The sequence below is a fragment of the Neomonachus schauinslandi genome, chromosome 7 (genome assembly GCF_002201575.2).
Source record: "Neomonachus schauinslandi chromosome 7, ASM220157v2, whole genome shotgun sequence".
NCBI lineage: Eukaryota > Metazoa > Chordata > Mammalia > Carnivora > Phocidae > Neomonachus > Neomonachus schauinslandi.
This window is the reverse complement of record NC_058409.1, coordinates 46,302,399-46,315,592: the sequence shown is the minus strand read 5'-3', so window position 1 is coordinate 46,315,592 and position 13,194 is coordinate 46,302,399. Positions and strand designations below refer to the sequence as shown.

The window sequence follows — 13,194 nt, the reverse complement described above, 5'->3', positions numbered from 1 at the left end:
AACGGAACAACTTGAAGGATACAGAGTCTGTGCAGGGAGAAGAAAACAGAGATCATTAATGCCCAGTTTTATAGAAAGATATGCTACAGCACCCCTGAACAAGAATAAGATAGTATAAAAAGAACAAAACAAAAGAATTTTTGTAATTAAAAAAGAAGCAGACATTCAAAACTTGATACAGCTGGAAGCTAAAGTTAAAGAAATCTAACAAGCAAAATAAGAGAAGGAAAAAAAAAGATAAGACAAAGAATCTGTGTAGGAAACACTTCATTCAGATGAGCCCTAGAAGGAGAAAACAGAAGGAATTTCCAAGAACCGAAGGACATTAGTTTCCAGATGAAAGTGTTCAATAAGTACTAAGCACAGTGTTAGAAATAGACCCACACAAAGGCACATCGTTATAAAACTTTGTATCATAGGAAACAAGGAGAATATAATTCAAACTTCCAGAGTCAGGGATAAAACAGATCATAGGTAAAAGATCAGGAGTCAGAATAACTTTGTTCTTCTGTAAAAAAAATACTGGAATCTAGTAGATGTGGATAATGCTTTCAAATTTTTGAAGGAAAATTATATCCAAATTAGAATGATATACCCAACCAAATTATCAACCAAGTGTGAAATAGAATAAAGATCTTGGCAGACATTCAAAGTAAAAAAAAAAAAAAAAATACCTCTCATGTACTCTTTCTTAGAGCACTGATTCCAGAGGTTTCTACCAAAGTAAGGGAGTTGACCCTTAGAAGGAAGACTTTCTAGGAAGTAGAGAAGATACGAAAGGAGTCTCTAGGGCATTTGTAGAGGAGATCTCAGGAAGACAGCCACACCAGTCACAGAGACCAGGCTGAAAGAGCAAAGTGAAGATTCTGGGAGAGAAAGCCTAAGATTGTCAATTCCACAGGGACAGTTTCTACCCCATCCATCTCCACTGCCCTATCTAAAAACAAAAAACAAGAAAACCGAGAAAACCCAAACCAAACCAAAACAAAAACTCTAGTATTAGGAAGGCAGTTAGAGAACACATAATTTAAACCTAGTTTTACAGAAAAGGAACTGAGGACAGATGACTCCCCAGGTCACTAACTTGTCACCAAGAAGCCAGCACTGTGATCCGTGTTTCTTACCTACTAGTCCTATACTGTTTACAGTGTGGTGCTCTCCTACCTTAGAGATCACCCAGTCTATTGGTTCTTCATCTTTTTTCCCCTCACCACATCGATCTCAAAGGATAAAGTACACTCTCATCATGAATAGTGGTTAGTCTAGAGGTGATTTTTCAGTAAGAAAACCTGGGACAAATCTTACCTTGGCAGGAAAAGGAGGGAGTTAACATACCATACACCAGGATAGGGAGTAGTTGGTAAAACTTCGTTGTTAGAATCAGCTTTCCCTTAACCTCACGTTGAGAATGACTGACTCAATATAGGCTTTTTTTTTTTTTTTTCCTTTAAAAAGATACACTTGCCGGGCGCTGGGTGGCTCAGTCGTTAAGCGTCTGCCTTCGGCTCAGTTCATGATCCCAGGGTCCTGGGATCGAGTTCCACATTGGGCTCCCTGCTCGGCAGGAAGCCCGCTTCTCCCTCTCCCACTCCCCCTGCTTGTGTTCCTGCTCTCGCTATCTCTCTGTCAAATAAATAAATAAAATCTTTAAAAAAAAAAAAACATACACTTGCCTACGGTCACTTAAAGGCTCAGAACTTGTTTCCAAGTCTCATGGCTCCCACTCAGGAGAGTGCTTATTTCAGGATATCATGCAGATTACAAAAAGTATTATAAAAGGGATCCGTATTTATTTCATGGTCATCTAGTGGAAGCCCAGTGACCCCCTACTCAAACAATAAACTGGTTCCTAAATACAGGAGGAAAGGAGTACAGAAGTTGTGGTTCTTAGTTCCATTGATAACTTTGTGATAGTGCTTAGGATCTCGGATGGCGTGAGGGTAGAACACTGACTTGAGTGTGAGTTCTCATGCCATAACCATTAGTGGTACTGAAGGCTCCTGAATCCTTCGTTGATTCTTAGAGGTGGGGAGCTCTTGTATCAACTCTCTTGAATAAGTTATGGTTTGCGGGGATTTTTTTAATGACAATAAAAATAGTGAACCAGGAGAAAGCAAAGAATTTTTAGTGTACTTATGTTAATTAGTTGTTCTGCTTTTATGAAATAGAGACATGAAGGGGAAGAGAGCTAAATGTCACCAAATAAAACTCAAAACTTATTTTTGTGTAAGTTATGGTCTTTTTTGCTTCTGTTTACATTTGTTTCTATTATATTGTATGTTTTTCAGTATATTTAAGGAATTAAAAGAAAATCTTTCATTTAAAACAAAAGTCTAAATGACAAATACATCAATTTTTGACACGAATTAGAATATGTGAGAGCAGGACTTGACATGGATGGGAACAAGCATTGTTGTCGTATAGTACAACAACCTGGGACCCATGCAGCCTTATAAAATTGTATTACAGGTGCTGTGAACAGGGAAAGATTGACTAGTCCATACGTAATGAGGATTATATGATCTTACTGACGCACTGTGTGTGTTTGTGTGTGAACATGCTTGTTGTTTAGTAGCACTACCATGGTTTAGGAAGCTTATTAAGGTTTTATAGTGTGTTTTGAACTTGCTGAAGAAATTGCCTTTGGAATTTTACATGATAGTAGCAAATATCTGAAGTCCTATTTATGTTATAGTATGCAAAAAGCCAGCGTAAAAGGATTTTACTCTTTACAAAGTACCCAAGAAATTCAAGAGTATGGATTTTTTTTCTCATTCTATTTTACCTAGTGTTATTTAACATTAATCAGCTCTTTACCTGTAACCAGGAGGTAGTCCTCTTCCCATATCTCATCCCATAATATTTTATGATATTCTTTTAGTGTAGTCCAGAAAAGAAATGTTGTATTTTGACAAATTTGGGGGTTTGGGCTTAGTTTGATGTTTTGGTTTGGTTTTGTTTGTTTAAGAAAGTTTTATGTTAAATTCATACTTGATATTATTTAAAGATGGTTGATTCTGAATGCTGCCCAGGAGAAAATGCCAAAATCAGGTATTTGCGTGTTACCATAATTGTGTCTCTTGTTCCCTTTAGTAACTGCTAGAATCAGATTCAAGCAAATGACTCCAAGTGGTGGTTTCAAGCTTCCTAAAGATGTGGCTTAAATGAATCCATAGCATAATTGGAATAAAACCTGTATTTGGCTCAAAATGTACTTTTCATAAGAAAGTTACAAAAGATATTTGCTAAGTAGTTGACTAGAAGGCCCAAAAGTGAATGGAAATTTCGATGAATGGATCTAGGTTTGAAACAACCTAATCAGGTATTTAAAAGCAACTGGAGTAGCTACAAACCTGGTGACATACGCAAAGATCTATTGGGTGACTGCTGGTACTACTAAGATGGTTCTTTCTTGTTATCCCAAAGTTGTCTCTAAGCACTGGATCATATCCTCTGACTCCTGTATGGTACACAAGAGACTGCCACTCTTGCTGAACATAGAAAATTTAAGTGGTAAAGTACATAGGGTTTTTTTGCCTTCAATTTTGTACTCCAGAGGTTGATTGTATTATTTTCCAAGAAAATACTGTTTTGAAGAAACTCAGATTCTTTTCCTTATGCCTATTACATTTCAATATCCTGTCTCAGAAGACACTTCAATAAATAGAGGTGGAATCATTTTAAGAGTGGTAGTATAGAAACAGTCAACTGTCTAAATCAAACTTTTGTCTTCAGTGCTTGAATTCTCATATACTGTTATTGTCAATACTGCTAGTTCCTAAGGGTAGTAGCGAGGAAAAAAGATGTCTTGAATTCTAGAGTTACTTTGTTTTTATTAGAACTAATTTATCCATATAACCGAGTCACTGGACTCCTTATTCATCATTCCTAAGTGGAAGTGGTTATTTTTCCCATAGCTACTTATTTGCTTAGTTTCTTATAACTTTGGGGGAGGGGCATGTTTACAGTAGTCATTCTGAACTTACAGATACAAAAAAAAATCTGCTCAAGAAAAAGCTAAAATGACTATTTTAATGTCAGATCAAGTCAATTTCAAAGCAAATAATATTACTAGGGATAAAGAAGGTTTCTTTATAATGATAAAAGTGTTAGTGCAGAGGACATATGAAAAGTAAGTGTTTATGAATACTAAGTGGTGATGCACCTAATAACAAATTCAAACTGTATGAGACAAACTGCTGGAATCACCAGGGAAAATCCTTGTGGATAAATAAATCCACAATTATAGTTGGAGATTTCAGCATTCCTCTCTCAGTAATTGATGGAACCGGTAGACAGTAAATCAGAAAGGATATATAAGACTTGAATAACACTGCCAACCAACTTGACCTATTCAGTATTTATAGAACACATCTCCCAACAAGAGCAGAATACACATTAGTTTTCAAGAGCACAAAGAACATTTACCTAGATAACCTTATTATGTGCTATAAAACAAATCTTAATACATTTTCAAGGATTCACATTATGAAAATATGTTCTCTAGCCACAAGGGAATTAAATTAGGAATTTAGTAACATCTTCCTAAAAAATTCCCCAATATATGTAATCTAACATACTTCTAAATAACCCATTGGGTCAAAGAAAAAAGGCAAAAGGAAATTAGAAAGTATTGTGGACTGAATGAACAAAAACACAATGTAATATTTATGGGATGCTCTTAAAGCAGTACTTAAAGGCAAATTTACAGGACTAAATTCCTGTATTAGAAAAGAAGAAATGTCTCATATTTACAACTTAACCTCTGCCTTAAACACTAGAAAAAGAAGAGTAATGAAACCCAAAGTAAGCAGAAGAAAGAAAATAAAAAAGATCAGAGATGAAATCACTGAAATGGAAAATAGGAAAACAATAGAGGAAATTAGTAAAACCAAAAGCTGGTCCTTTGAGAAGACCTATAAAATTGAAAAATTGCTCTCCGAACTGATCAGGTAAAAATGAAAACAAACAAAAAAACCCCAGTATCAGAAGTGAAAGAAGTGACAACAGTACAAATTTTACAGGTATTAAAATAAGGGGACTTTTGTGAAAAACCTATGCCAATAAATTGGACAACTTAGATAGAATGGACAGTTACTTGAAACATACAGTCTACCAAAAACTCTTTGAAGAAGAAATAAACTGAATGGCTTACATCTATTAAAGAAGTTAAATGTTTAGTTTAAAAACTTCCAACAAAGAAAACTCCAAATCTGAATGGCTTCTCTCTTACTTCTACCAGATGTTGAAGGAGAAATAAAACCATTTCTATATAAAATCTTAAAAATTGAAGAGGAGGGAGTACTTTCCAATTCACTTTATAAGACCAGCATTCCCCTAATAACACTACAAGTAGAGACTCCTACAAATACAGGCACAAACAGAAGTTTAAGCAATTAAAAGAATTTTAGCAAACCAAATCCAACAATATGTGAAAAGGATGTTATGACCAATTGGTGTTTATCCCAGTAGTGTAAGATTTGTTTCAGTTCAAACCCAGCCAATGTAATTCACCATTTTTAATAGCTCTTTAAAAAAGAACACCTATATAATAATTACAGTATTTTAATAAATTATATGAGGAAGTTCACTGTCCATTTTTGATAAAAATACTCAGCAAACTAGGAAAAGAAGGGAACTTCATCAACTTGATAAAGGACATCTGTAAAAAGCTGGAAGATTACATAATACCTAATGGTGAAAGACTGAATGTTTCCATAACATAAGAAACAAAGCAAAGATGTCCACTCCTACCACTTCTATTCAACATTGTAGTGGAGAGTCCAGCCACACAATAAGACAAGAAAAATCAAAGGCATCCAGACTGGAAAGGAAAGAGTAAAACTATTTACTGATGACTTGGTCCTCTATATAGAAATCCCATAGAATCTACCAAAAAAACTTGTAGAAACTAATAACCTAAGAACTAAGTTCAGCAAAGTTATAGAATACAAGATTGACCAATGGGCAAAAAATCACTTGTATTTCTGTATCGTGACAATAAATCAAAAACTGAAATTTTAAAAATACCTTTTATAACAGCATTAAAAATGTGAAATACTTAGGGATAAATTGACAGAAGATGTGCAAGTCTGGAACATACAAAACATTGCTGAGGGAAATTAAAGAAATGAATGAATCAAAAGATAGACCATATTCATGGAATAAAAGATTCAGTCTTTTTAAGATGTCTGTTCACTCATTGAACACTACATCGAAAACTAATGATGTACTACTATATGTTGGCTAATTGAATTAAAAAAAAAAAAATGTCAGTTCTCCCCAACCTGATTTATAGATTCAAACTCATCACAATCAAAATTCTAGCAAACTGTTTTAGAAATTGACAAGCCACTTTTAAAGGTCTTGTGGAAATGTAAAGAACATAGAATAGCTAAAATACTTTGAAAAAGAGTAGTAAAATTGGAGGACTAGCACAACCTAATTTCAGGGCTTAGTGTAAAGCTACAAGTAATTAAGGCAGTGTTGTATTGATGTAAGGCTAGATCCATGGAATAGAACAGACCCATACATTTATGGCCAATTGATTTTTTTAAACTTCTTATTTTCAAAGAATTGTAGATTCACATGCAGCTATAAGTGATAATACAGAGAGTACTTTGTACCCTTTATGTAGTTTTCCTCAATGGTAACATCTTTCAAAATTGTTGTACAATATCACAACCAGGATTCTGACATTGATAGAGTCAAGATAAAGAATATTTCTGGCACCACAAGGGTCACTCATATTGCCTTTTTAAAAGCCACACCCACTTCTCTCTTGTCCTTACTATCTTCTTAATTTCTGGCAACCAAAAATTTGCTGTTTCTATAATAAAATTTCAAAAATGTTTGATAAATGGATTCATATAGCATATAATCTTTTTAGATGGGCTTTTTCCACTAGCTATAATTCTCTGGAGATGCACTCAGGTTGCTGCATATTTCAAGAGTTTGTTTCTTTTTATTGTTGAATAGTATGTAAGTCTATGATCCTTTTTTGAGTTGATTTTTGTGTAAGATGAGAGACTTAAGCCAAGTTTTAGCCTTTTGTTTAAAGATAACCAGTTGTTCCAGCACTCTTTGTTGGAAAGCTATCTTTCCTCCATTGAATTGCCCTTGCATTTTTGCCAAATATCAGTTGGTCATATTTGTGTCTGTTTGTTTCTAAGTTGTCTTCTGTTCCATTGATCTATGTGTCTTTTCTTCCATCACTGCCACACAGTCTTGATTAAAGTAGCTATATAATAAGTCTTAAAATTGAATAGACTGATTTTTTTTTAAGATTTTTATTATTTATTTATTTGACAGAGAGAGACACAGCGAGAGAAGGAACACAAGCAGGGGGAGTGGGAGAGGGAGAAGCAGGCTTCCTGCCGAGCAGGGAGCCCGATGCGGGGCTCGATCCCAGGACCCCAGGACCAGGACCTGAACTGAAGGCAGACACTTAATAACTGAGCCACCTAGGCGTCCCTATTCCTATTTTTGCTTAGAGTATTTATTATGAAATCATTGTCAGATTTTGCTAAAAGTATTTTCTGCATTGATCAGTATGATACTATGATTTTTCCTTAGCTTGTTAATATGGTAGATTATATTATTGATTTTTGAAAACTGAACCAACCTTGCATCCCTGAGTTCTATTTGCTAATATTTTGTTAAGGATTTTTCCATCTATATTCATGAATCATGTTGGTCTATAGTTTTCTTGTTTTGTACTATTTTAGTCTGATTTTGGTATCAGAGTAACAGTGACATAGAATATTGAGATTTCATTCTTCTATTTTTTGGAAAGATTGCATAAGATTTGTATTAAAGTGGTGTTAATTTTTCTTTAAATGTTTGGTAGACTTCTTCAGTGAAGTTATCTGGGCCTGAAGATTTCTTTTTGGAAGTTTTAAAATTACAAATTCGATTTCCTCAATAGTTAAAGGGTTATTGAAATATTCTATTTCATGTGAGATGAGTGTAGCAGTTTGTTTTTTGAGAAAGGGGTCCATGTTGTCTATGTTGTCAGATTTATTTCACTTATCCTTTTGATGTATACAAGGTCCATGCTGATATACCTTTTTTCATTCCTGACACTATTAATTTGTGTCTTTTTTTCTTTCACATTTTGCTAGAGATTTGTCAGGTTTATTGATCCAGCTCCTTGTTTTATTCTTTTTCTCTAATTTTTTTTCTGTTTTCAATTTCATTAATTCTTGTGCTTTTTTAATTTTCTTTTATTATTTTCTTCCTTCTACTTGCTTTGCGTTTATTTAGCTTTCCCCCCTTAAGATTCAAGCTTAGGTATTATTAATTTGAGACTTTTCTTCATTTCCCTTGTAAGCATTTAGTGCTATAAATTTTCCTGTCAGCACTGCTTTACTGTGTTCCACAAATTTTTATGTATTTCACTTTCATTCAGTTCAGTGTGTTTTGTTTTCCTTGAGACTTCTTTGCCTCATGGATTACTTTTAAGTGTTGTTTTCTTTCTTTTACTGATTTCTTATTTGAATCCATTATGGACAGAAACATAACTTCGTATATGTTCAGTTCTTTTAAGTTTGTTAAGATTCGCTGTATGACCCAAGGTATATTCTATCTTGGGTGGAGTGTTTTTTAAATATTGTTTAGATTCTGTTGATTGATGGTATGGTTGAGCTCTTCTCTATTCTTGCTGACTTTGTGTATGGTATCTATTAATTGTTGAGAGAGAGATGTTGAAGTCTCTACCATCGTAGATTTGTCTGTTTCTACTTTCAGGACTATCAGTTTTTGGTTTGTATATTGTTAGCTGTTATTTGGTGCATACACATTTAGGGTATGTCTTGTTGGTGAGTCAAAACTTTTATCATTATATTATGCCTCTTTCTCACACTGGTAATTTTCTTTGTTCTGATGTCTGTTTTATCTGCTATTAATATAGCTACTCTAGCTTTTCTTTGATAATGTTTGTTTGACGTATCATTTCTATCCTTTTTTTTCAGTGTGTCTATGTCATTTTAATTGAGGTGGGAGTCTTGTAGACTGTGGATGGATGAATCATATTTTTCAATCCATTCTGCCAATTTCTTTTAATTGGTATCTTTTTTTTACATTAACTATTTAAATGTTAGGGCTAATCCTGCCATTTTATTATTTGTTTTCTGTTGACTCTCTCTGTTTTTCATTCTTGTTTCTTTTTTCCTGCCTTCCTGTGGGTTACTTGAATATCTTTTAGGATTACCTCTAGTGCTTTGACTTAGCTGTAGTGTCACTTGAACACTTTAGAAGTACATTTTGATTTATCTGTAGTGTCTTTGACTATGTCCATAGTGTTTTTAAATTTTTCTATGGTGTTTTGTATAGCAATTTTTGGTGGTTGCTCTAGGTATTATATATACATAATTAATCACAGTCTACTGATGTTGTCATCTTACCAATTCAAGTGAAGAGTAGAAACCATGCCTCCCTTTATTTCCCTTTACCCTCTCCCCTTTATAATACCATTGTCTTAAATATGTTCTCTACATACATTTAGAGCCATATGAGACAGTGGTATAGTTTTTGCTTCCACCATCAAACGTAATTTAAGAACTCAAGAGAAGGGAAGCTTATTGTACTCATGTTTTTGCTTACTATGTTCTTTCTTCTCAATGTTCCAGTGTTCCTTCTTTTATCATTTCCTTTCCATTTAGAGAACTTACTTTAGCCATTCTTTTAGGGTCTGCTGGTAACACATTCTTTTACTTTTTCCTTATCTGAGTATGTCCTGATTTCTCCTTCATTCCTGAAGGATATTTTTACTGTGTAGAGGATTCCAGGTTGACATTTCTTTCAGCACTTAAAAAATGCTGCACCCCTTACTTCTGGCTTCCATGCTTTCTAATAAGAAATCTGCTTCCATTCTAATTGTTTCACTCACATAAGTAACGTATTATTTTTCTCTGGCTACTTTCAAGATTTTTTTTCATTAGTTTTCAGAGGTTAAATTGTCATATGTCTTGATATGGATTTCTTTGGGTTTATCCTGTTTGGGATTCCACTCAGCATCTTGAGTCTGTAAGTTTATGTCCCTTGCCAAATTTGGGAAGTTTTCAGCTATTATTTTTTCAAGTACTTTTAAAGCCCCTCCTTCTTTATACTCTCCTTCCAGGACTCCAAGTGACATAAATATTGTATCTTTTGTTACTGTCCCCCAGATTCCTGAGTCTCTTCTCTTTAAATCTATTTCCTTTGCGTTGCTCAGATTGGGTGATTTCTGTTGTTCTGTTCTCCTGTTCAGTGATATTTTTCTTCAGTGCTTGACATTCTGCTATTGAGCCCATCCACTGAGTATTTTAATTCCATTTATTGTATTTTTAGTTCTAAAATTTCTATTTTGTTCTTCTTTGGATTTTCTGTTTCTTTGGGGCTTTCATATTTTTTCATTTGTTTCCAGCATCTCGTTATTGTTCATAGAAACATTTTTATAACAGCTGCTTTAAAATCTTTTTCAGATTATTTTAATAATAATCTCTCATTATGGTGTTGTCATATTCATTGTTTCATTTTTCATTCAGTTTGAGATCTTCCTGGTTCTTGACTTGTTGAGTTCTTTTCAACTGAAACTTGTTACGTTGTATTATGAATCGCTGACTTTTCTTAAACCTTCTCCTTTATCTCATTTTCTCTAGTACCACCGCAGAAGGAAAAGTGGGGATGCCACCTTGTGACTGCCAGGTGGAGACAGAAGTTCTGTTTCCCCACTCAGGTTCCACAAACACTCAAAGTGGTGATGACTTCTTGTTACTGCTGGGTGATGGTAGGAAGTTCCAACTCCCTATTGTGGTAACCCATGGTGGGAGTGGTCTTGTTACTACTGAGTGATGATGAAGGCCCTGACTTTCATTAGATCTCCTCTGACAACACTTCACTGTAGATGGAAGGGGTGCCTCATTAATACCGGGTGGCAGCAGAAGTCAAGGCTTCCTAAATGGTCTCCATTGACACTCTTAGTGGAGATCTCTTTACTGGCCAATAGAGATGAAAGTCCTGGACACCTACTTAGACTTCTCAGGCTGGGGAATTGAGGTGCCTTATCACAGCTTTACAAGGGTGGAATGTCTAGGTTCCCCACCTACCCTCTGCTGACATGGGTGGGGGTGGTGCCAGTTTTTTCTGTGGTGTTTGACTTCAGTAAAGGCAGTTATTATCTACCAGCTACTTGTCCCTAGGCTGTCCCTGTTTTGGTCCTTTGGCTAAAGAAATCAGGCTTTTGTTGGGGTATTTTTGTCTGTACCTGTTGACATTGCCAGGTTGCCTACTTCTTCAGCTCCAAGTCTGGGCTATAGGAAGCAAGAATTCCAGGGAACTCACTACTGTGTCATTCTCTGGGTTTCAAGATCCTTAGCTGGTCTGTCTTATTTCTACTTTTCAGTTTTTTATATTTGTTTTTATAATGTCTGGTATTTTTAGTTGAACTTACTGGGAGGAATAGGAAAAGTACACTTACTTCATCTTCCCAGAAGCAGAAGTCTAGTTGATTTTTTTTCCTGTCCAACTGATTTTTGACAAAGGTGAAATAAGTTGCAAAATATTATATATGTCACTGTATTTATATACCATATAAAATACCATATATCCATCTTTCAAAAGAGAGGAAAAACTTGGGACTTATATGTAACCATTTTACGTAAGTAATTGTATGTGTATATTTGGTTATTAGAGAGCAAGCTTAGAAGAAAACACACCAAATTGCGTATTTTAGAAACAAGTTAGAGAATAGTATATATCCTTTCCTTCAGGGATACCGATGACATAAATATTAGATCTATTGTTATTGTCCTGGGATCCTGACATCATGATCCTAGAATCCCATGATGCTAACTAAGTTCCTCTGCAAAAGAAAATTTTAAAAAGCTGTATTCAAAGGGCACCTGGCTAACTCAGTCAGTAGAGCATGCTAGATCAACCCTCTTGATCTCAGGGTTGTGAGTTCATGCCCATGTTGGGCATGGCATCTACTTAAAAAGAAAGAGAAAGAGAGAAAGAGAGAAAGAAAGAAAAGCTGTATCTGATTGTATTGTTTTGTTTTTTAAGACCTGAAATGCTACCCACCAAATTGTTGATATTGATTCGCTATAGGAATTAATCGTGGAGTACATGAATTTTTTTACTTAATGTACCTAGCAGTGATTGAAATTTTTATAAAGAGCATATAATATTTTTATAAGCTTCTTAATAAATAAAAATAATTAATGGACCTTAAGGGTACTAAGCTAAGTGAAATAAGTCAGAGAAAGACAAACACTGTCTGATTTGACTTATATGTGAGATCTAAAAAATAAACAAAAAAGCCAAGCTCATAGATACAGAGAAGAGATTTGTGGTTGTTAGAGGCAGGTGATAAGAGTGGTCAAAACGTACAAACTTCCAGTTATAAAATAAATTAAGTCATGGGGATGTAATGTACAGTATGTTGACTATAGTTAATAGTACTGTATTGTATATTTGAAAGTTGCTAGGAGAGTAGATCTTAAGAGTTCTCATCACAAGAAAAAAAATTGGGGGTAACTATGTAACATGGTGATAGATGTTAACTATACTTACAGTGATTATTTTGCAATGTATACAAATATCAAACCATTATGTTGTACACCTGAAAGTAATATGATGTTATATGTCAATGATACCTCAATTTAAAAAAACCATCAAGAAAGGAGTAATTGTTACAAGAAAAGCACAATATCCTAACCAATGAAATTCATCGCCAACAACCGAAATAAAAAAAATGTATATATACCATGTTAGTATGTAGATTCATGGTATCCTGATTCTTTCCCCTCAACACACAGGAGTAAATGAAGAAGAGGAGAAGAAAAAAGCAAAAAGCAAAGAGAAAATCAAGTTGAAAAAAAAAAGGAAAAGGTATTTTTTAACATCATTGTTTTTTAAAAGCAGGACTGTGAATCCCGGATGGATTATAAAATTTTATTTTTTGTGTGTTGTCCAATTAATTTGACACTAATTTTTTTCTTAATGGGAATTAGATATTCAGTTATTTCAGTAAAATAACAAAGTCATGAATCAAAAAGTTGATACTCAGCCATCTTATTTTTTTTTTTTTGGAGCAAATTAAGGTATAAATAAATAATAGCCACCCTCCCTTCTTTTATGTGTTCTAGAATTTTGAGTTTAAAACATCAGCCAGGCTTTTAATTGGATGATTTCTAAATTCTTTACATATAT

General features: G+C 34.3%; 1 protein-coding gene across 1 annotated transcript in view; it reads left to right on the top strand.

Moving 5' to 3' along the window:
* SREK1IP1 (SREK1 interacting protein 1) overlaps positions 1 to 13,194 on the top strand; it is a 40,228-nt gene that overhangs the window by 24,358 nt on the left and 2,676 nt on the right. The window contains exon 4 of the mRNA XM_021701739.1: positions 12,801 to 12,873. Within this exon, the coding sequence (XP_021557414.1) occupies positions 12,801 to 12,873 (73 nt within the window). The remainder of the gene's footprint in view (positions 1 to 12,800; positions 12,874 to 13,194) is intronic.